This window comes from Ochlerotatus camptorhynchus, unplaced genomic scaffold, assembly GCF_037179485.1.
Source record: "Ochlerotatus camptorhynchus isolate MF236.1 unplaced genomic scaffold, CSIRO-AGI_Acam_v1.1 ptg000098l, whole genome shotgun sequence".
Classification (NCBI taxonomy): Eukaryota; Metazoa; Arthropoda; class Insecta; order Diptera; family Culicidae; genus Ochlerotatus; species Ochlerotatus camptorhynchus.
In genome coordinates, this window is record NW_027040588.1 from 593,262 (window position 1) to 617,851 (window position 24,590).

The following is a 24,590-nucleotide window of genomic DNA, read 5'->3' on the forward strand; positions in this document are numbered from 1 at the left end:
TGGAGGGCCTCGCTGGCCATCGTACTGTTGCCTGCGAAGTTGAAGGCGTCCGTCTGGGTAGACTTCGGCTCCCTCTTCTCCGCCCTCTCGGCGGCTTCCAGTCGCTTCTTTAGCCGCTCGTGGTCATCTTGAGCCTTGTTTCACAGTTGCGCGGTGCTTTCCCAAGGCCTGCTTGAGGTCCTTCGCGATATTGTTCCACGTGCTCGTGAACTCGATGATAGCATCGAGCTGTCCCGTGATAACCAGCATCCTAGGGAGGGCCCCAAAGCTTCTCATGACTTTTATTAGCCTGGGCCCATCCATAGGTTGTTCCTCTGGCTGTCCACCGACCCCGTCGCTTAGCTCTGCGAGCATGAGAGGGTAACCGAGCCGCAGTCAGTCGGTGAGGCAATGGAGGCCGACGATCATGAGGCTATGGAAGCTGAAATGCATTCGTTGACCATCAACAAGACAGGGATGCTAACCGAGTTACCGGTAGGCAGGAAGTCTTTAACGTCTAAATGGATCTACAAGCGGAAGTTGAATCCTGACGGATACTTGAAAAGATACAAGGCAAGGGAGTTGATTTCAAAGAGACCTACTCGCCGGTGGTAAGATTCGCAAGCATCTGATCCTTGTCAGCTCTGGCGGCGTAGCAAGGAATGCGTATACACCAAATAAATGCAGTAACGGCGTTTCTTCAAGGAGAGCTATCCGGCGAAGAAATATACATGAAGCAAACGGAAGGATTCGTCGATAGGAAGGCACCAAAGAAAGTATGGATTAAAGCAAGCAAGACGAGCCTGGAATTTGAAGATGGGCGTGGAGCTGAAACGCATGGGTTTGAAGCGATCTAGCTACGATCCGTGCGTGTATTTCGAAATAGAAAGCGACACAATACTTGACATCACCGTCTACGTTGATGTCTTCTTGCTGTTTTCGACGGATCAAACTTAAATCGATACCGTGAAGAAGCAGTTGATGGTGTAATTTCATATGAAAAACCTGGGAGAGGCCAAGCAGGTACTCAGTATGTGATTCACCAGCTGTGACGACGCAGCTATGCTGGATCAATAGTATGTCTATGAACTACTGGAGCGGTTCAATATGATCAAGTGCGATACAGTATCGACGCCCATGGACGCACATATCGGCGTTTGACGACGATGGAATCAACCTAGCAACAAAAGCAACAAATGGAAAGGATTCCGTTTCGCGAATTGGTAGATTCTAGCGCACTGCACACGACTGGATGTGGCTTATGCCGTGAATGTGGTGAGCAATTTCAGCAGTAACCCCACCGAAACACATTGGAGAGTGGCCAAAAAGATTCTCCGATATCTGAAGGGTGCAAAATCGTAGAATCTTACTCACCGGAAGCAATCAGAACCATTGTTCGGAGGATTCAGCTACGCAGATTGGGGCAACGACCTTGAAACCCGTCGTTCTGTCACAGGGTACACGTTCCAGTACTGTGGCGGATCAGTGGCATGGAGTTGTAGGCGGCAACAAACTGTGGAATTGTCGACTACCGGAGCGGAATATATGGCCTTGTCAGGTGCAACACAGGAAGCTGTTTGGTGGCGTGGATTCCTTGGTGAGATGTTCCAGACAGATGTTAGAGTCCCAATCTTCTGTGACAACCAAAGTGCGATATGTTTGCCGGAGAAGGAGATCGGCTATTGGCCACGAAGCAAACACATCGACCTGAGGTACCACTTCGTACAAGAGCAACTTGTGAGGAAGTGTCTAAATCACGTAAATCCGAGCTTCAGAGGGCAGACGTTCTCACCAAGCCCATTCCGGGTGACCGTTTCAGTGAAGCTGTTAAGGATCTAGGAATAAATCAAATTCACATAACATAACATAGACAACATAACATAAACCAGGTTGCACAATGTCGTAGGTGGTACGAGCTCCAAACTGTTGTTAAGAAGGAGACCCACCTTCATCCGTTGCTGTTATATAGTAATCTGTGATTAATTACTACCTCTTAAATAAAGGATGTGTCTCCCTCCAACAGACCAGAGCTGTCCTGGCCACTTACTTAAGGAATGTTAGTCCAACACTTACTTAAGAGAGATGCAGAGAACTCTACGACCCCTCAGAAGTGTCACGGGAAGGGAGGATTTGTGTTAGTAGGGAGGGTAAGCCATAGGCGTTGCTGGCAATCGTTATATCAAGCATTTAATAAATAGAAGCTGTAAGTAGTTTATCTGTCCGTTGTTGCTACCCATTACCTAAACATATTATTCAAAACAGTCTTCAGATTTTGGAATTAAGAAACGTTATCAGCTCGATCCTGTTGCTCCTTTGCGCCTGAAAATGTTTGTTGATCCTAAACATATGCACAATTCATTCTGATCGATAGGAGGTTCTCATGTGTAAGAGGTTATTAATAGTATGTGGAATAGTAAATAAATGAAGATTCGCCCTTGGCTTAACTCCCACTTTCTGGCAGTGGCATTATGGATAAAATCTGCCGGCAATAATTTCTTATGAATGCAAGAAGCTTGAACCCGGGAGTTAGAAGGTGACAGCTCTACCGCAGCTACAATAGCCCATTTCAAGAACGCAAGCATTCCGAAGCCACTTTCACACATGATAAGCGCCGCTCCAATACATTATCGATGCAAATATACACCATTGATAATGTACTGAAACTTTCAATCAAGCAGTAGTGCAATACTTGATTGACGCGTATTTAGTAAGTTTTGAAACGTCACCACATGCAATGGATAAAAATTTGAAAATTTTCACTTAATGCACTTTTCAACATCACTTTTTTACTTTCAAATTAACACTTTTTAAAAATGAAATTGTAAATTTATAACATTTTCAATAGACAAAAACGGCGCAGCAAAACAAAACACGTCATTTTCGCAGCGCGGCCTACTTCGATCCAGCTTTTGAAATCAAGTATCGCTCCAAACGCATAATTGACTTCTAAACGCTGAAATCATGGATTTACATGACGTGTTCTGCTCGATAGCCCGAAGTAGTTCTCAACCCTATTTATTCATACCTTGTCTCCCAGATATGGATACTCCTGGAGAACTGATGTTGTGTGTCAAACATGCTCCAGATACCTCTGGTAATAGATACCAGAATATGAAACAATTATTGTCACCAGTAGGTGGATTAATAATGGTTAGTCTTCTAGAACCTCGGGAAAAAAGGGCTCTTGTTTATGCTAAGCTTGAATTCAAATACGGTACTAATCATTTCACTATTCTTCCTCTTCTTTTACAGAAATCGCTTCCAACAACTCAAGAACCAGATAATATCCCTCATCGGAAAATGTGTACCTAACCTACAAATGAAAAATCACAGTGAACAAATGCAGAACGCAACATATCGCCGTAGGGAAATACAAGCAATAGAATACTAAAAAATAGTGCAATCAAGTGCTAAACACCGTAGAGGATAAGTTCAGTACACCTAGCCACAAAATGACGCACGGTCCACCGGCATCGCGCAAACGGCCGGAAAACGGCACGGCGCCGGCCAGCAACACTGCTGCTGACCTGGAAAGCAACCACATGGCCACAGACAACGGCCTACCGACTCCACCGGACGGTGGCTGGGGCTGGATGGTAGTTCTGGCCTCCTTCTGCATACACATCGTCAGTGAGTACAAGCGCAAATTTCCCCTCCCACTAATCATCGCCGCCAAACGCAAACAATAATGCTATCAGTTTTCAATTACAACCGGTCGAAAAACCCGTCAATAGCCAATCAATCATCCCAGAGTTGACCACTATTAGATATAAGGCTTAGAACGCACAGGAAAAAGTGAGCTCAAGCCGATCGCTCATTTCGATCAATATCCGTCGCTGGCTACACGGCGAATGAGAACGACACAAATTTGAGCTTAGTTAACTCATAAATCACATAAAGTGCAGGAACTCCGGTTTGTCCAGGAAAAACTTCCCTAATATGAGAAAAGTGAAGATTGGATTCACTCAGTCAATTTTCCTCAGTTTTTTAAGGCTTTCCACAAGAAACCATGAGGCAAATTTACTCATCGTTGAGCTCCTGCACTTTTGGCGATTATGAGTGAGCTTAACTCAAATTTGAGTTCTTCTCATTCGCCGTATACTCAACGAAACTCTTCCATAATCGGTCACCGTCATTCATTGCCTGCAATTTCAGTCTGATTATCAAAGTTCCATTGATCAATACTCATAATCGCCATGGAAACTGCAACCGTCTAATTGAAGGTCACCACCGCCGTCATTGAGTTAGCTTTATCGATGTATGACGCTTTTCTGCGAGGGCAATCAAATTGTTGTCCCTCAAAATATTGATAACTAATCAAACCGAAATGAAATCGACGCAATTCATCCCACAATCGGCCTACAACTGGAAAAGCCGGTGATTACTCGTTTCAACCGACCGGTTCGCGATTGATTAAATTATCATTAGAAGAGAAGGGACTTACTCAGACAATTATTGTGTTTCAACCCCAAAAGTAGGTTGGTACCTATACTTTATTACTCTGTTGACGAACGCCGGTCGGTGGTGGTGGTCGTTCGTGGGATGGTGATAACTGCGCTCGACGTCTAGGTCGCAACAAAACAACCAGCAGATAATTGTTTTATGGGCTGTTTGGTTTGTTTGCCGACGGATCATAAACACTGTTTATGCAAACAGACCGAGTTCTGTCTCTCGTCTAGTTTTGGAGAATTCGTTGAAAAGAAAAAAAAAATACGGAAATCTTCCAGACTTTTCCCTGTCCACAATAGCATGCTTATTGAGGCGTGGTCGAAATAAACAGGAGGAGACTGATCACACTTTTGAAACCAACAGGAAATGGATTATCTAAGCAAGCCTTTTCATGTTCTCATCCCATAGAAGCAGAACGTTAAAATCGAAGACATGTTGGATTCAATCAGAAAATAGGGGATTTTACTGCTGTTAGCCTTGGAAATGAAGCACTGAATTCAAGGTGTGAGGTCCAGCATTCAACGGTTAAATAACTACGTGTTGCTTCTCTCAGAGAGTCTCAGTGTTGCCAATATAATGATAAAAAGTCAATCATAAGAATAATTACATTCAAAGAGAGATTTGAAAACCTAACATCCCAATGACATCATCCGACATATTCCGAGTGCCTTCGAGGACGCGGTCAGAATTTTATAGGAGTCATGACTCAGCGATGTGTTTTTTTGTTTTTGAAGTTTTTATGTGTTTGTTCAAATAAATATAGGTCAAATCTATAGATACTATAGATTCCATAGATAAGCGGAGGCACAAAAAGTTGTTTTGGTGACCATGAAAAATAAATGATCTTGCTGGCATCCGTGAAAAAAGTTCATGCCATCATAGAGCTATTCGTTGTGCAGTTTGTTTTGTTTCGTGTGTAAAAGTTCAAAATGAAGTGGCAAATCTTTGCAACAATGTATCGAGAAATGGTTTGCTTTATCTCTCCTTCTTCCGTTGTCCACGAAATAAATCGGAATGTGGAGTGTGGAAAGCGTTTTGTGCTCATAATATTACAATACTTCTCCCTCCAACAACACCATGATGACGTCATGCTCGTTTGGCTACACTAACTGACAGTTCATTTGGCTATAGCCATTATACTGTATACATTATACTTTTCCTCCGCTTATCTATGGAATCTATAGTCAAATCAAATAGGTAAAAAGGCTGACTAAAAGTAACTTGGAACGCCCCTCACGCGCTGCTAGCACGCCTCTAGTGTTGGGAATCGAACATATTTAACAGTGGTTTGTTTACACTTCTATAGAGAACAACTGGTGCAAGTTTGATCAAAGTAGTCGATCGCGTTCAGAAATAACGTCAAATGGAACTCGAAAGAAGAAAAATATTGTGCACACCTGGAAAATCCGGAGTGGTCCGGTTCCAAGCTGGCTACAGTGCTGACGATGCCGATAACAACAGTTTGTCGAATGCTCAAAAACTACAACGAAACCCTGAGTGTGGAAAGGAATCAGCGGACCTACAAAAAAAAATGGAACCAGGGATCGTCTGCTGTTTAGCAAGGTGTTGAGGTGCGTTAAACCCAACTCCGGTCTTTCGATCCGAGATGTGGCCAGAAGGTACAACACCAACTTTCAAACGGTACTGAACATCCTTGCAAGGGAAGGATACAAGTCGTACAAAGCCAGTAAACATCCGAACCGGCACATGAAGCAGAATTCCGTGACCAAAAAGCGTGCAAGGCTCATGTACGACCGTGTTTTGACGAAACACAAGGGCTGCACTTTGATCGATGACGAAACATACGTCAATCTCGATTTTAAGCAGCTTCCCGGTCAAAAGTTTTACACTGGACGTGGGGATGTGCCGGGAAGATTCAGTTGTGGCCTGAAAACGGAACCATTCGTCACATCCTCGACGATGACATCCCAAGTTTACATCGAAGAATGCCATGAAAAGCGTGTATTGCCGTTCATCCGCAAACGTTCGAGCAAAGTCATCTTTTGGCCCGATTTGGCCAGCTGCCACTACTCCAAGGTGGTTCTGGAGTGGTATGCTGCCAACAATATTTTTTTTTTTTGTTTATTAAGGACGTACCTGTGTAATTTGTTATTCTACAGTTCTTTTAATTTGTTATTCTAGTCTTCTACTTCGTGTTGCTTAATATTTCTTTCGCCTGTGCAATTTGTTATTCTAAAGTTCTTGTAATTTGTTATTCTAGAGCTTTTTGTTACAAATCCGTTTCATGTAGGAAATTAAGCATTCGTGTTGTTCTTTATTCCGTGTTGTTCTTTCTTCCGTGTTGTCCAGAGCTTCACGTAGACTGGTGCTGATGTCATTTTTCCTTCTCTCTTCGTCGTATTTCCTGCACTCAAGAATGATGTGCTTTACATCCAACACCGTGCCACAACATTCACACACCGGTGGGGCTTCCTTCTTCAGAAGAAACGTGTGGGTTAGTCGCGTATGGCCGATTCTCAGACGTGTAAGCATACGCTGGTCGGCTGAACTTCCTCGTTCTGTCCATCTGTGCGTGTCGAATTTCACCTCTCTCAGCTTCGATTCTGTTGTGCTAAACCACTGCCTATTCCACTGACCACGTATCGCATGTTTCACCGCTTTGATCGCATCCTCGCTTGGAATCGGTACGTCGATGGCTGGTTGTCTTCTAGCCTCATTGGCTAGTCTGTCAGCTTCAGAGTTTCCCCTGATGCCGGCGTGTCCAGGGATCCAGCAGAAACGGATGATTTTGCTTTGCACGATTCTCTCTACTTCCTGCACCCAAGGGTGCCAGGAAGTTCCAGCCTCCAAACCCTAATAAAAATAACCATAAAAGAGAGCTTAACGACGTGTTCGGGGTATCATCCAAACCATTTGTGGGATAGTTTACCCATCTGGGATACAGTTCGTTTATGGTATTTGTTTATTAGGGAAGCCAGTAGGAAGCTTGCGGAGTCCGTGAGAATAACCAACTCATTTTGAAAATTAGGGATGGTGGCGGCCATTTTAATAGCGTAGGCCTCCGCAGAGAAAACACTACATTCGTTCGGAAGACTGTAGGTCCTAGATAACCCTTCGTAGAAGAATGCAGCTCCTACCGTGTCTTCACACTTGGAGCCGTCCGTGTAGACGATGGTTGAACTATGGAAGCGGGTCTCCAGTAATTGTCGAACAACTGGACGAACTTTCTCCGGTGGGTCTCCAGCGCGTATGCTTCTTTTCACATCCCACACTATCGTCGGTTTTCGTGCGTGCCACAAGCGATTGCTCTGCCTCACGAGTGAACCGACAGCAGGAAGTGTTGAACCGGTTAATTCTTGGAGGCGATTTGAAGCGCGTGTAATCAGAGGTAGGGTGCTGCTGTTTGGATTCTTTGTGAGCATTCGGATGGCAATGCGTACTGTGGTCTGTGCTGCTAGCAGTTCGAAGGGTAGAGTCCCAGCTTCGGCCATCACCGAGTTAATCGGGCTCGTCACGAATGCTCCGGAAGCGAAGCGAACCATTTTGTTGTAGGCAGGAGCGAGAGTCTGCAAGGTTGCTGGCCCTCCTCGACTAACAAGTCCAATCCCGTAGAGCAGCTTCACAGTAACTATGACTGACCCAACTTGCAGCAGAGAAGTCCGATTGCCACGTGGAAGTTTTGCACCGATGATCTGTAAAATCCGTAACCGAGATTCGCATGCTTTCTTAACCATATTGCAGTGAGGTTTGAAGGATAACGTTCGGTCCATGGTTACACCTAAAATCCTCAGCCGGTTGGTCTTTGGCACGGGAGTTCCCTCGATAGAAATATCCCGCACGGGATCCCGTCGTGCGTTCGGACTGCAGTAGAAGACATGTGACTTTGTTGCCGACACAGTGTAACCAACGCTTTTCGTCCATTTGTTGATGGCTTTGACGGCGGCCTGTAGTTTTCGGTGTAAGCCATCAGTTTTAGCACCTCGCATCGTCCGCGATATCGTCCGCGTACAAAAGAATGAAGACTCCGTTGGGCACTACTCGGAAGATGGGCTGCATCGCGATGAGGAACAGCGTTACTGACAGGACAGAGCCCTGCGGAACTCCGTTTTCCAACGGATACTGGCGAGACATATGCCCCCCAACGGATACCTGGATCGTTCGCTCCGAGAGGAAGCTTTTCATCATGTTCAGCATCCGACCACGTATTCTCCATGACCTCAGAGTGCGGATTATGCCGCGCCGCCAAGTGGTGTCGTAAGCCTTCGACAGGTCCAGGGATGCTATCAGACAGTGCTCGTCTGTGCTTGGAAGCGTTTTCTCGAGCTCGGAAAAGTACGTGTCGGTGCATCGCCCGGCACGGAAAGCGTGCTGTCGTTTGTCGAGTCGCCCGCTCGACTCTAGCTCGGTGATCAGTCGTCGATTTATGATGCGTTCAAGCAGCTTCGCCATGCAGCTGGTGAGCGAGATTGGACGGAACGATTTGGCCAGCTGGCACTACTCCAAGATGGTTCTGGAGTGGTATACTGCCAACAATATCGATTTTGTCCTCAAGCTAATGAATCCTCCGAATTGCCCGGAATTTCGACCAATCGAAAAATACTGGGCAATTTCAAAGCAACAACCTCGACGAAGCGGCGGGGCAGTCAAGGACATCCAGCAAATGCGGGCAAAATGAAAGAAATGCGCTGATTCCATGTCCGTTTCCACTGTGTGGGCGTTAATGGGCTCCATCAAGAAGAAGATGTAATTGTAATGTAATTGAACTGGAGACAATTGGGTGGATTGAGGGTTTCCGGAACAAACTGGACTCCATTTTCATTGTACCATTGTTGTACTTCCCGGCTGTAGTGACAACTCGCAAGATCCGACCAAAATGTCACGTTTTGTAAACCTCCGAGTTCATCATTTGCTCAATGACGAAAACCTTTGTCTTCTGGCCGCAGCTACAAATTCTCTGCCAGATCAAATATTTGCGTACGAATTAATCCGCAAACACAAATTTGAATCTTCCAAGGACACCTTCTCGAGTCTTCACCTTGTAAAATGTTAATCCTGGAAGCTGTCCGAACTCGGCCTTTACATAGGTTTCATCATCCATAAGTCTGCACCCACCGGATTTGGTCAGCAGGTTGTCATACAGCTTTCGAGCACGGGTTCTTACTACGGCATTTTGCTTGAGTGATCGATTTGGTTGCCTACTGGCGTGGTATGCCTGTAAACCACGGGTGGCATCTGTTTCTAATGATGCCCAATAAATCATAGGTTACTCAGTTTTTTTTAAGGATTTAGAAGGAAAGCTTTCGCTGCGTTCATATTTTATTGATGGTCTTTAAAGATCAATCCTACATACGTAAACTGAGATCCATATAAAGTGCCGTAGCCGCTCTAAATCTTCTGGAACAGATTTCACCATGCGAGAGTTGAAATGGCTGGTTAATTTGTCACTAGCGAACAATTACTATTGCACGCGAAGTTTCATAAAATTCTAAGACGCAAAATCTGAAAAGCGTTTATTTTTTCGCGATTTGGCGTGGAAGGCTCCACTGCAGCAGTCACGATGATCGGGATTTCGAGGAGCACCAGAATCAGGAAGTTTATATGTAACGTGACGCACCCTAATTTCGATCAGCGCTTATCTACGTTCACGTGGCTCGAGCGTTGAATATCAAGTTGATTTGTCGTGAAACATCACACTACCGCTGCCTTGTGAGAAAATTCCGACATGATATGATTTGAGCATCCGGATGGTCATTACTTCCAAAGGAACTTCATCATGAACGCAAATTTTCTAGGTGATCAAGGTTTAGAAGTACAGACACATTTTGTAGATATGTCTACACAGCAAAAAAATAATTTTGATATCACGTCAAAGTGGATGCACTATAATCATGTCGAAAATATGGTGTAATATTACTTGCTAAAAAGGACAAAATTATCATTAATACAATGCATGAACTGACATTACGCTGCTTTTACTGCATTTGTTTATTTATGTGGTCATAAAAATTACATGAAATTTTCGACATGATTGTAGTGCATCCACTTTGATGTGATATCAAAATTATTTTTTTGCTGTGTAGATTATCAGGGTAGCTCATGGATCTTAAGGCTACCACAATAACAACAAGTTTAACAATCTTGAATGATACATAGTTGGAGATGCTTAACGTCAATATCAGACTTAAAGTGGACATTTTATACGATACAATGGGATTCAGAATACCCAAGTAACATTGCAAGTTTTATAGAGGTTTTACAGCATTCTACAAGTATGAATCGTGGTCTACAAAACCCTCTTTAACCAAAATTGTTACTTGTGTAACTGTCACTTTTAAAAATGGTCATAGCGATTGAAAGCTTGCATCATGGTTTGATATCAGTATATTCCAGATATACTACATAAATGCCTTCAACTAAGCATACTTTAATACAACTCTCTCCCCCTTTACCTTTAATTACCAGTCACTTTTGTCATGAAAATGATCCACAGCTGGCACGCACGCTTTAGTTCCAGCACTTTTGAAGTCCTTAAGGCGAAAGTTAATGCATTTCCGTTGATACACACCCGTTCAAACCACACCCAAATTTGAAATGCACCAAGACCAACAAGCATTGCAAATTAGAAAAATGGAAAGTATTGAAATTTTGAACATATTCGTAAACACAATATTATTGTATAATCATAATAATTCTAATAGATAGATTCCAAGTTCAGGGTAGTCCTACTAATGCTCAGGGAAGTCTTGCCGTAGTTCAGGGAAGGCCTGCCGAACTTCAGCGAAGTCCTGATGAAGTTCAGGGAAGTCCTGCCGAAAGTCCTACCGAAGTTCAGGAAAGTCCTTCCGAAGTTCAAGGAAGTTCTGCGGAAATTCAGAGATGTTCTGCCGAAATTCAGGGAAGTTCTGCCGAAGTTCAGGGAAGTCCTTTCATTTCAATTCTTGGAAATCAGGGAAGTCCTGATGAAGATCAGGGAAATCAAGCCCTGCACAATATTTTGAAACGATCAGGGAAGTTCTGCCGATGTTCAGGGAAGTTTTTCTGAACTATAGGGAAGTCCTACCAATATTCAGAGAACTCCTGCCGAACTTTAGAGAAGTTCTACCAAAGTTCAGGGAAGTCCTGCTGAAGTTCAGCGAAGTCCTGCTGAAGTTCAGAGAAGTTCTACCAAAGTTCAGGGAAGTCCTGCTGAAGTTCAGCAAAGTCCTGCCGTAGTTCAGAGAAGTTCTACCAAAGTTCAGGGAAGTTCTACCGAAGTTCAGGGAAGTCCTTTCATTTCAATTCTTGGAAATCAGGGAAGTCCTGATGAAGATCAGGGAAATCAAGGCCTGCACAATATTTTGAAACGATCTACGGGAGTGAAATATGACCTTTCATACGAAATACTTGTGTAATTGATGAGCAAAGTTAGCGACCACTATGATTGTGGTCCTAAAATTGAACTTAGAAAATGTTTTTCAGAAAATATAAACAATAAGTCAATCTTGTAAAAATTTGCTAGAGATAGCAAATTTAGTTCTTTAATTTTGCTAGGAAGAGTTTTTTTTGATTGAGCGCTGCGTTATTTTGTAAAAAAAACGATGAAGTGAGTCATTCTAAACCGATCCACTTTCACCACTTTCACCCAAGGTTGCAAAGACTCATTTCAGCTAAAACAATGTGTTTCTAAATTATGAAATAATTAGATGCCATGATCAAATTTTTAATTGGTAGGATACAAGAAGAGGTTGCAAAGAATGTGTTTGACATATTAAACCTGTTTATTTCACTTCATGAGAGTCACATTTTTTTTTTTTTAATTCTTTATTAAATAGATTTTTAGCCTTAGGCTAGTTCATCTCTCATGAGAGTCACAGTCAGCGATTTTTCACAAACTCACTCACTCACTCACTCACTCACTCACTCAGCGATCAGCAAATCGCTGATTGTGACTCATAGAAAGCAAAATTTACAGGTTTTATGTTTCCAACGCATACTTTGTAACCTCACCAGTAAAACATGCCATCATACCATCTTTTGGTTTTATTATTCCGAAAAACATTATTTTAGCTGAAATGAGTCTTTGCAACCTTGCTTTCACCACTTTCATACAAGCTGATATTTGTTCATACTTTAAATCAAAAATAGAATAGAACTTCCGTGTGTCGTTTACGCGTTACCAGGGCCCCTCAAAGTCACTTTGAATCGAAAATCGTCAAGCGACGATGAAGCTGTCAACCATCACTTTCAATTGAAAGTCATTCTGTCTTCTCTTCGAGCAGATCCCCGTCAACATCAACAGAACCACATTCGATCAGTTTCCATGCTGTTTGTTTCGGCTTGACTCGTGTTCATTTCTTCTTTCATTGTCAAATGAATATACTTTTGCATTGAAAGCGGAGCTGTTCGATCTAAATTCGTCAATATGGGTATTTTTGAATCGGGGTGACGTCTAGAGATCAAAAATTAATATGCGACATCATTTTGAAATCCAAGCCGTCACCATGGCTTCCTATTTCAGAAAAAATGGGAAATGCTGATGGGTATTTTTGGAATCGGGTTGCCATTTTGAAATCCATGATGGCGGGTAACGTCTAGAAGCCGGAAATCGATATCCGATGCCATTTTGTAATCCAAGATGGTGGCTTCCGATTTTCGGAAAAGTGTTAAATATCCTAAAATATGGTTATTTTCAAAATAGGGATGAGACGTAGATGCCGAAAATTGATGTCACACTGTCTTTAAATCCAAGATGGTGGCTTTGGTTCAGGAAAACTGTGAAATACTGTCAAATACCGATCAATGTGGGTTTTTTGGAATCGGGCTGACATCTACAAGCCAGAAATCGATGTCCGACGCCATCTTTAAATTCAAGATGGTGGCTTCCGATTTCAGAAGAAGTGTCAAATAGCCTACAAATGGCATCGAATATCGATTTTCAGTATCTACGCGTCGTCCTCGTTCCGAAAATACCCAGATCTTTGGGTATTTTACACTTTTTCTGAAACCCAATGGCCGCCATATTGGATTCGAAAATGGCATCGAATATCGATTTTTGGCATCCACATGTTATCCCCATTCCGAAAATACCCACATTGTAGGGTATTTGAAACTTTCTGAACTCTGATGGCCGTCATATTGGATTCCAAAGTGGTATCTGATAACGATTTTCGGCATCTACGCGTTGTGCCGAGGGAGACGACTCTATCTACGATGAAGGAAAATTTGTGTTTTGCTGTGGTTAGCTGCGCGCACGCTGAGTGGATAGAAAGAAGATTGATGACGATTCTGAAGATTTCCTGCAAAAAGATTATGCAAGATGCAAGTAGATGCGAGAAATCAAAGAAGATTTTTCGAAGATCGATTCGCTAGTATGAGATTTGTTGAGCATCTAGAAATGAGATTTAGATGTGTCGCCCCCCCTCGCGTTGTCCCTGTTCAGAAAATAACCACATTGTAGGGTATTTGACACTTTTTCTGAAACCCTATGGCCGCCATATTGGAATTCCATTTTCCGGCACCCACGCGTTGTCTCCGTTCCGAAAATACTCATATCTGAGGGTATTTGACACGTTTTATGAAATTTGATGGCCACCATCTTGGATTCCAAAATGGCGTCGAATATCGATTCTCGGCATCTACGCGTCGTCCCCGTTCCGAAAATACCCGTATTGTAGGATAGCTGACACTCTCTGAATCATGATGGCCACCATCTTGGATTTAAACATTGCGTCGGATATCGTTTTTTGGCATCTACGCGTTGTTCCCGTTCCGAAAATACCCTATTGTAGGGTATTTGACACGTTTTATGAAACTTGATGGCCATCATGTTGGACTTCAGAATGGCCTCGTTAATTTAATTTTCGTTTAATATAAATTAATATATTATTACTAGAAATAATCCGGATGCCATCACTATCGGCAATCGATATTGTGCGAATACTATCCTTATACTATATTTTGATGCCTGCGTCGTCAGGTCGACAAGTCGAATGAGCTCCGCACTCATTGAAGTGAAAGTGGAAAAACGAAGGAAGCAGTTTTCGAGTCATTCATTGCGTCAATTGAAACAAGTCGTTGCTTCAAATGAAATGAACTGAAGCACTTGACGAACGAAACAAGTGATAGTCCAGTCATGTTTTAAAAGAGAAATGTTCACGAAAATGTTATGGCTCGAAATGAAGCGATTCTGCGGAGAGTCCATTTTCTTTCCTTTGTTTCGAAAATGCAGAATCCTGGTGCCTACCTTGTTTCATCGACCGAATAGCCTCAATCGAACAGAGGCTATTCCATCGACTTTCTCTTTGGTTTACCACGGCAACATGAACGAATTTCTCGCTAAGCTCGCAGCACAGTTCGACAGAATATGTTACTAGCTTGCGCCTGAAACAACACACTCAATGGGAAATTCGTGTCAAGCTGAATATTGCATTAGGTCCTAAGTAACATTGGTAGATTCTCTTCGTCGACTTTCTCTTTGAATCCCCACGGCCAATTAAAAACATTCCCAGGTGTTTTTCTGCACACAGATCGATAAAATAAATTGTTATCTAGCATCTAATACTATAAATACAACAAGAAACAGTTATGTGCTCAAGTTATTAACGAAAGAGAAAGTCGACAAAGAGAATCGATCAATGCTACTTAGGACCTAATGCAATGTTCAGCTTGATTTTCGCGAAAGAGAAAACCGATGAAGATAATCGTTCAAGAATGATCTCGTGTTGCACGAAAACTCGACTGTGAGCATGCATAAGGGCGTGAACGCGATGATCGATTTTCTTCGTCGATTTTCTGTTTTGTTAATATTGTGTGTGGCAGGATAACTTCTCAAAATGCGATTATACCAACAATCAATACGAAACTAACGATTTTATATTGGCTCACTACTTGACTAGCCTATTGGTCCCAAGCAAACGATTAACGTACCCCATTCCAGTTGAAATTCTAGTACTACTTAATGTTTGTTTTGATTCGCTATGCAAGTTTGACAGATAAAATGAGGGGTTAGTGGATTTTTCTATGTTTCGAGGGGTGAATCAATTAGCTTGGGACCGAAGAGAGTACCAGAGCTGAGCCAAAAAGTTGAACACGTTTCTTAAGGACCTTCTAGTCTTAGAGTTACCTCTATGATTATACCATCTGTTTTTTGTTTATGGACGAACGACCATAGAGGTAACTTTAAGACCAGAAACCTAGAAACGTGCTCAACTTTATGGCTCAGCTCTGATACCCTCTTTGGTCCCAAGCTAATCGATGCACCCCTCGAAACATAGGAAAATCCTCGAATCCCTCATTTCATCTGTCAAAATTTCATAGCGAATCAAAACAAGCATTTGTAGTACTAGAATTTCAACTAGAATGGGGTACGTTAATCGATTTGTTTGCGACCAATAGGCTAGTCAAGTAGTGAGCCAATTTAAAATCGTTAGTTTCCACCGGTTGCTACAACTCTGCATTGAACAAATTCTAGAAAATTGTTTCGCTTAGCTGTAGCAATGCAAAGAGAAAATCGATGAAGAGAATCGATCATCGCGTATATGCCGTTATGCATGCTTACTGTCGAACTGTCATCCGATTGAAGTTAACCCCGACGGTGCAAAACCTTACGGGACACCCCTTTTGGCTGTTGAATCATTTGCCAAATATGACAAAGGGTAAATGTAGCTGACGAAATTCTTGATACAATGGTGTCATTATCTATTTTTTTGCTACTTAGTCCCCTCTGACTTAACGCCGACCAAATGATGGCCATAAATACGCATTTCTACATATACATATAAACAGATAACGGATATGTCAGGTTCATAATACCTTGGACTTCGTTCAATTAGCAAAGCAGTTAATTAAATAACGAAACCATAAATTTTCGGATAATCCCAGAGAGTAATCAAAGTCCGAATAAATGCGTTCATTAGATTAACATTTCGATAATCTCTCTGACTGGCTGACTAACTTCCGTAACGGGTTGCATCAGCCACGATTGTGGGTGTGTACTCAACCCAAGACTCTGATGCGATAAGAAAGTAAAATATGTCATTTTGAAGACATTTTGGTTCAAAATTTCGGTGTTTTTTACATTTCATAATCGGTTCTTCACTTGCCTCAGTCCGCCTACGTCATTGGTAAACGCGTTTTTTATCATTTTGTTGCACATATTTTGTAGTTATGTCATTGCTGATACGGATACCACATGGCACTGGAATACCCCGAAGGCTGTTCTGAAAAATGGGCTCGCTGTCCAATTGGAAAACTTTGCCTGAAATGATGAAACTTCCATCAACAATTAAGGAACCCTGTTCACGCATTTCTCAGACATGTGACACAGGGTGAACCAATTTAACCCCCCCTCAAGGGACAAGCCAATTGCCTATCAAAACTCAATTGCCTCCCAAAATACAATATTAAATTTAACTCGATTGAGCCAATCCAAATGCCGATACGGGTGAGAATGATTTCGCCAGGAAGGGAAAAAAACAACTTCAAAAGAAAACAACATTCCACCGCATCACGCGATCAAACTTATCACTTTGTATTCCTCCAAGCCTAGTGGTTACGAAAAATAAAAATATGCCGCGATAGCGCCATTGATATTTAAAACAACAACCAACTAGAAGCAGACGGCATAGCAAGCGTTCAAAGTCAAAAAATATCCCAATTTCGCAATCCGAAGCTGTCAATCACACACCCGCTGCGATGAGGTACTAGATTATAGTGTTCCTACCCGCCCGCGCCAGCAGGCTCAGGCGTTCAGGTCAAGTTGATCTTTGTTGAGCCATTCGGCGCAAACATGTAAACAACAGCAATGGCTGCTTCGGGAGACAACCTTGTGGTCTTTTGGAGCGAATCATGCAATTATTAATTCACCGGTTTCAAAATCGTCGATCTGCGTCTGTCAGCATGACAGCGTGCCATGCCAGAGACCGGGTCAACGAGCCCGAGTTTTGCGTTTTTTTTTTATTTGTCTTGCCAACGCTGATTTGGCAAATCGATGTAGGCGATTGAGAATAGAGCACTGCACGCATAACCTCACTTTTCGCCGTCCTTTTATTCTCCGTTCTCCATGAGAGTAAAAGAAATAGCAACGAATGGGGACCAAAACAAACCCGGCAGAACTGTAAAAATTCACGGGTGAGAAAAGGAGACGAGGAGATTTAGGTAAGGTTTCGCGTTAGTTCGGGTAAATGACTTCTTTATCTACTGTCGAATTTCCCACGTTGGGCTATCTTTAAGCTGTAGCCCACCTAAATCGAAGTCCAACGTCATTTCGGACAGTGCTGATTCTTTTTTGATTAATAATTTGGATAGTTACTAAGCAATTTAAACAAGTCTTTCACTAAGTGGGCTATGGGTTTAGCCCAACGATCTAAAGTTGACTATATTTGGGATCCGCCAGACTATGAATATAGTGACTATAGTTAGCCTAACCCCCCCGTCGTCCCCCCGTCGTAATAATAACAACAATGTGCCAAGCAATCTCATTTATATTTATGAAATCGTCTCCCCCCTCACCATGGCGACGGCGAAGACGACGATGAGCTATTGGCAAATCAAAGTTGGCGCTCGTGGAGAATAGAAGAACTATAAAAGTGATGATGGTTTCAAAATTTTCCACGGGGAAGTATACGAGTGCAATCTTAAAATGCTTTTATTTTGCAAATGGAACATTTTATTTAAATCTGGTTGCTGCTACAGTGGTAGAAAAGCTCAAATCTATGTGTACAGCTAAAAATCTGAAAAGAAATGAATTTTTCTATATTATTTGTCTATTGAGTAGTCCTTAAGTTTTCTACTAACATAGCACCAACCAGATTTAAATAAAATGTTCCATTTGCAAAATAAAAGCATTTTAAGATTCCACTCGTATACTTCCCCGTGGAAAATTTTGAAACCATCATCACTTTTATAGTTCTTCTATTCTCCACGAGTACCAACTTTGATTTGCCAATATACTCAGCTCAGCAAGGGGCATGATGGTGATGCGTTGTTGAATTGCCGATGCGCTTTGCCGGCTGTCTGTCGGTCAATATTTGATCGGTGATTGAAATGGTGCTGTGAACGGTTCCAACCTACACCAGCCCATTGAAGCAGTTGGCCATTGTCATGTAGCATCGTACAAACCCACAGGGTTTCACCATAATCAATTCGGTAAACATTGAAGGTTATCGAGCCTAGTGTTATCATCCATATTCATATATGCGAAACGATGTGACATCTGTCAATCCGATGCAAGCAATCGAATGCTCGATTGCTTTGTTGGACGAATTCATTCTGCAAATCACAGCGATCATAATCGAGTGATAATTATAATGATCCACAGTCAGTAAAAGAATCGTGGGTAAACCTAGTCTTTCCGCAAATACACGGCTGTTAACCTTTAATTAAGTCAGTAAACCGGCGAGGCTTGTTGTTTCCGAGCCAGTAGGTGTGGTGATGACCTCCACGGAACGCGTTGAGAGGCGAGGGAGGCATCTTTTGCTCGTGCCGTGTCATTACCGTTACAGCAAGTGAGGCGGAAATCGAATGTAAACAAACGGTTGAGGCAACTATTAATAATATACGAATGCAATGCCAACGGGTGTCTAGAGCACAACAATTTGCTTCTAATAAAGTATTTTGTAGTGTCGGGGCTTTGTTCGGGATGAGTTGCAAATGTTGTTAGCTTTCTATTAGATTTGAATCAGAGGAAACTCAACTTCTCGACCTGTTAATCAAATAAAGTACAAGAGCGGAAATGTCATCCCAAGCAATTATGTAGTAACTCAGTAGGCGTTGCAATTAATTCCATCTCACCCACACCAACGTCATCATCGTAATTTTTCATCGTTACACACGTTTCTCGCCACGTTTGACGGTCCTTCTAGACGGAAACTAACCTAGCAAATTTCCAACCTCTTTCCTTTCACAGCGGATGGCATGACGTACTCTTTCGGCATCTTCTACGTCGAGTTCCTGGAATACTTCAAGGAGGGCAAAGGCTACACGGCATGGATTGCTTCGATTCTGGTTGGCGTGACACTTTGCTCCGGTAAGTATTTTTTTTTCAGCGCGAGGTCAAGGCCGGATATAAAACTGACAGCCGACTACAGATGGAGCCGTGCTTCAGAACAATGTAAACAAAGCTGGTATCGATTTCCACTTGGCTTTCTTCTGTTGTATTTGCCGGAGAGATTTGCAGTCATTCTTCTCGATACTTGGATGGTCTCTTGTTTGGGTTGCACATTGCATGAAGTCTGATTTTCCCTGGGAAAAAGGGGGGAATAAATCACCACTTGTAGGAGCTTTTGTTCTCGCTTTCTTGGTAGCATCCCTATAGAAGGGACAGGGATTGTGCAGTTGAGTAGCTCTTGAGGACTTGCCGTTGAATCATTGGTATGTGTGAGAAATAATTAGCAATTAAAAACAGTAAAGACTTCAGAGAATGGCATTCTGTTATTGGTTTTTACGTGATTTCTCGATTACTTTTTCGAAGGGACGTATCAACTTTGTAAACAATGCATTTGATCGTCGGTTTGGCGTAACTGGTAGCTCGCACATGCATACTAAAACCACTATCAGATGGGGGAAAATTTCTCGAGATTTACTCAACTGTTTAGTCAACTAGATTGCAACCTCTCCTGTCAACGTGAGGAACAATTGTACAGAAATTATATTTATTATGTCGAAGAAGAACTCTTGATTCAGGAATTCTCTGAATCCCGCTTTAGCCTTAGGGGTTCTCTAAGTCCTGCTTTAGCTTTAGGGATTCTATAAATCCTGCTTGAGCTATAGGGTTTCTCTGAATCTCGCATAAGGGATTCTATCCCACTTGGGAGGTTTATTGATTCCCTCTTTAGGTATCCTTTGTATCCAGCTAAAGGGATTCTCTGGATACTTTGATTCCCGATTCATGGGTTTTCCGAATACCACTTGTGGAATTATCTGAATTGGATTGCATTTCTTTATTTAAGGTGGAATGTTCAAAATTCAGCTTTAGGGATTCTCTAAATCCAGCTGTTAAACCTCTTCGGGGGTTCGATTCAGGGTTTCTCTGCGATCCTTAGAACACAGATTAAGAGATTCTTTGAATCAAGCATCTAAGATGCTTTGAACCCCACTTCAGGGATTCTCAAAATTTGTCTAACCATGCTTCAGAAATCCTCTAAATCTTGCTTCAGAAATTCTTACATCTTGCTTCAGAGGCTTTATGAACTCCGACTGTGGAATTCTTCGAATCGGACCTCATGGATTCTCCTGCTAGAGAAGTCTTTTGAATCCCACTTAAAGTATTTTTGATTCCCGCTTGAGAACCTCTCTAAATCCCACTTCAGGGATTCTTTCCGAATCCTGCTTAAGGTAATATCCGAATCCTGCTTCAGGGATTCTGTGCGAAACCTGCATCAGAGATTTTCCGAATCCTGCATCAGAGATTCTTGAAATCCTGTTTGAGGAATAGCCCGAATTTCGCTTTAGGGATTCTCGGAATCCCACTTTAAAGCAGATCCACGCCAAATGACGAATCAGAAAACTTGACCTTCTCCGATTTGCTCAAAACTCAAAATGACGTTTTTGTGCAGCAATTTATTAAAAAACGTCATAGATGCCATTTTGAAGGAAAAAAAAATTACAATATCCAAATTGGCCGAATTTTTGTAAAATTGTGAATGTTTACCCATAACACACTCAAAGTTTTATGAAAATCGAAGAAGGTCAAAGTCAAAATTTTAATAATTTTTTATCCTATTGCCTGGAACTGCTCTTCACGAATTTTCCGAATCCCGCTTTAACGCGTCTCCGAATCCCGCTTCAGGCATTCTCCGAATCCCGCTTCAGGGATTCTCCGAATCCCGCTTCAAGGATTCTCCGAATCCCACTTCAGACATTCTCCGAATCCCGCTTCAAGGATTCTCCGAATCCCGCTTCAAGGATTCTCCGAATCCCGCTTCAAGGATTCTCCGAATCCCACTTCAGACATTCTCCAAATCCCGCTTCAGGGATTCTCCGAATCCCGCTTCAGGGATTCTCCGAATCCCGCTTCAGGGATTCTCCGAATCCCGCTTCAGGGATTCTCCGAATCCCGCTTCAGGGATTCTCCGAATCCCGCTTCAGGGATTCTCCGAATCCCGCTTCAGGGATTCTCCGAATCCCGCTTCAGGGATTCTCCGAATCCCGCTTCAGGGATTCTCCGAATCCCGCTTCAGACATTCATCGAATCCCGCTTCAGACATTCATCGAATCCCGCTTCAGACATTCATCGAATCCCGCTTCAGACATTCATCGAATCCCGCTTCAGGGATTCTCCGAATCCCGCTTCAGGGATTCTCCGAATCCCGCTTCAGGGATTCTCCGAATCCCGCTTCAGGGATTCTCCGAATCCCGCTTCAGGGATTCTCCGAATCCCACTTCAGGGATTCTCCGAATCCCGCTTCAGGGATTCTCCGAATCCCGCTTCAGGGATTCTCCGAATCCCGCTTCAGGGATTCTCCGAATCCCGCTTCAGGGATTCTCCGAATCCCGCTTCAGGGATTCTCCGAATCCCGCTTCAGGGATTCTCCGAATCCCGCTTCAGGGATTCTCCGAATCCCGCTTCAGGGATTCTCCGAATCCCGCTTCAGACATTCTCCGAATCCCGCTTCAGACATTCTCCGAATCCCGCTTCAGACATTCTCCGAATCCCGCTTCAGACATTCTCCGAATCCCGCTTCAGACATTCTCCGAATCCCGCTTCAGACATTCTCCGAATCCCGCTTCAGACATTCTCCGAATCCCGCTTCAGGGATTCTCCGAATCCCGCTTCAGGGATTCTCCGAATCCCGCTTCAGGGATTCTCCGAATCCCGCTTCAGACATTCTCCGAATCCCGCTTCAGACATTCTCCGAATCCCACTTCAGACATTCTCCGAATCCCGTTCGTTCCAGACTTTCGATGCATGCGGTTAAACAGTTGTCCCCAAATTAACCAACTCCCCTCATTCCAGGTCCTATATCGTCGTCCCTGGTGAACCGATTTGGCTGTAGGGCGGTCACCATCGCTGGTTCGGTGCTGGCTTCCATCTGCCTGGCCATCAGCGTATACGCCACCAGTGTGTTCATGTTGTTCGTCACCATCGGGCTCGGCACCGGGATGGGGCTTGGACTGATCTACCTACCGGCCATCGTCAGCGTAACGATGTACTTCGAAAGACTGAGATCCCTGGCTACCGGTATTGCCGTGTGCGGTTCCGGTTTGGGAACGTTCATCTTCGCACCCGTGACGGACATTCTGATCAAAAGTCTGGGCTGGCAGGGAGCGCTACTGGTCATGGCCGGGATCGTCTTGGGCTGCTGTCTGTTTGGAGCCATGTTCCGACCGTTAGTTGCCGAGCCGAGGGAGATCGAGATGATGGCCAAGAGCGAGATGCAACATTCCATTGCAGGTATGTTCAGTTGAAGGTTTGTTTCTTGAATGAAGTTTATTTAACGATGTTTCATTCTAGAATCGAACGGTAAGCTATATGGGAACGCGGGCGACGAGGATCAGAACATCGTACGATCGCATAGCTTCGGAAACTCGCCGAAAATAGCACTGAACTCGGTAAGCTCTCCATGAACACCCATTTCTGAAATCATCTAATTGGTTGTTTTCCGCAGAACGGTCACTCTGCAAGCGGTCACAGCCTGCACATTAAGCCGACCCATGGTGAGGACAGTATTCGCCTGGCATTGAGTCAACCACTTCTGGCGCAACAACCTCCAACCTACGATCAAGCTCACCCAGCTACCATAGGATCTACCACGATTCGGCGAGCGGGAAGTGGTACCATGTACCGCAAGGATGCCCTATATACCGGTTCGTTGCACAACATGTCCTCCCGGCACGCTTCCCACGCTAGTCTAGCTATGCACGAGAAGGGAGGCTATGGCTCTCTGCAAGGAAACAGTAATGCCCTCGACGCAGACGAACAGGCCGTCTGCTGTGGATGCATTCCCTGCTCCAAGGAAACCTCCGATACCTTCCGGGAGATGATGAACTTCTCGATCCTCAAGGATCCAATCTTCATCGTTTTCACCGCGTCCAACTTCCTGACGAGCATCGGCTTCAACGTTCCGTACGTCTATCTGGCGGCACAAGCCAGCGTTCTGCAGATCGATACCAAACAGGCCAGCTACCTGCTCGGAATCATCGGTATCGCCAATACTGTTGGCCGTATCATCCTCGGCTACCTGTCCGATAAGCCGTGGGTCAACCGACTACTGGTCTACAACCTAATGCTCACCATCTGTGGTATTGGTAAGATCTGCAAGCAACTTTCATCTGATCAACAACTAATCAAGCACTAATTTCCGCAGCAACTGCCTCCTCCGTATTGTGCCTCGACTTCTACAGCCTTGCGATCTACTCCGCAATTTTCGGTTTCACAATCGGTGCCTATGTCGGTCTGACCTCGGTCATCCTGGTGGATCTGCTCGGTCTGGACAAACTTACGAACGCCTTTGGATTGCTGCTGCTATTCCAGGGTATCGCCTCCTTCATCGGACCTCCGATGGCCGGTACGAGTTTTTCGAACAACTTTACTCTTGAACATCCTATTAAATCTTGTTGTTGTTTTCTCAGGTTGGCTGTACGACATCACCCTCTCGTACAGTCCGGGCTTCATCCTCGCCGGCTCGACGATTGCCGCCTCCGGTGTTATGCTGTTTGCGATTCCACCAATGCAGCGACACCTAGCGCGGAAACAAGCATCCGCCATGGTGGTGACGAGCGTTGGACAAGCGCAGGAAAGCTGAAGTTGCTCAAGCCGCCCAGCTCGGGAACTGCGCCACAGGATAGCACTGACAGAAGGTTATCAAACTTTGACGTTTTTGCTTTATGTTTTTTTGTAGGACACAAACAGGGACTGAAGATGACCAAGTGCAGACTTCTTGTGATAGCTAAATATTGAGTTTTAGGTTGAAAGTTTTTAAGAGCATCCTCAAGGGGGCCATCTAATTTTAACAGTACCAAAGTAGCTTCTTTAAGCAATACAGTTAATTAAATCCATATAGGCTTAAGAAGGCTATTAGTGAAATTCAAAACAACACACAAAGGAAAATCCATTAACATATCTAGGTAAATCTTAGGTAAATACAAATTAGGTAGACAAATGAGGTGCCAGCAAAGAGAGATGTCGAAACGAGTGCGTGCCGCGGGAGGAATCCCCAATTTTTTCGAGGGACCACTTCGAATGGAGGAACAATACAATCTAGCGATTGAAGATTAGTTAAATA

The 24,590-nt window shown here is 43.6% G+C and overlaps 1 protein-coding gene across 2 annotated transcripts in view; it reads left to right on the forward strand.

The window, feature by feature from the left end:
• Positions 1–24,234, forward strand: part of Mct1 (Monocarboxylate transporter 1) — a 62,980-nt gene extending 38,746 nt beyond the window's left edge. For both annotated transcript variants that reach the window (XM_065219052.1, XM_065219051.1), the window contains exons 2-8: positions 3,232–3,609; positions 19,274–19,393; positions 22,322–22,759; positions 22,820–22,917; positions 22,974–23,613; positions 23,673–23,873; positions 23,938–24,234. In XM_065219052.1, the coding sequence (XP_065075124.1) occupies positions 3,432–3,609; positions 19,274–19,393; positions 22,322–22,759; positions 22,820–22,917; positions 22,974–23,613; positions 23,673–23,873; positions 23,938–24,110 (1,848 nt within the window). In that variant the 5' untranslated portion in view covers positions 3,232–3,431 and the 3' untranslated portion in view covers positions 24,111–24,234. The remainder of the gene's footprint in view (positions 1–3,231; positions 3,610–19,273; positions 19,394–22,321; positions 22,760–22,819; positions 22,918–22,973; positions 23,614–23,672; positions 23,874–23,937) is intronic.
• The last annotated feature ends 356 nt before the right edge of the window (positions 24,235–24,590 follow it).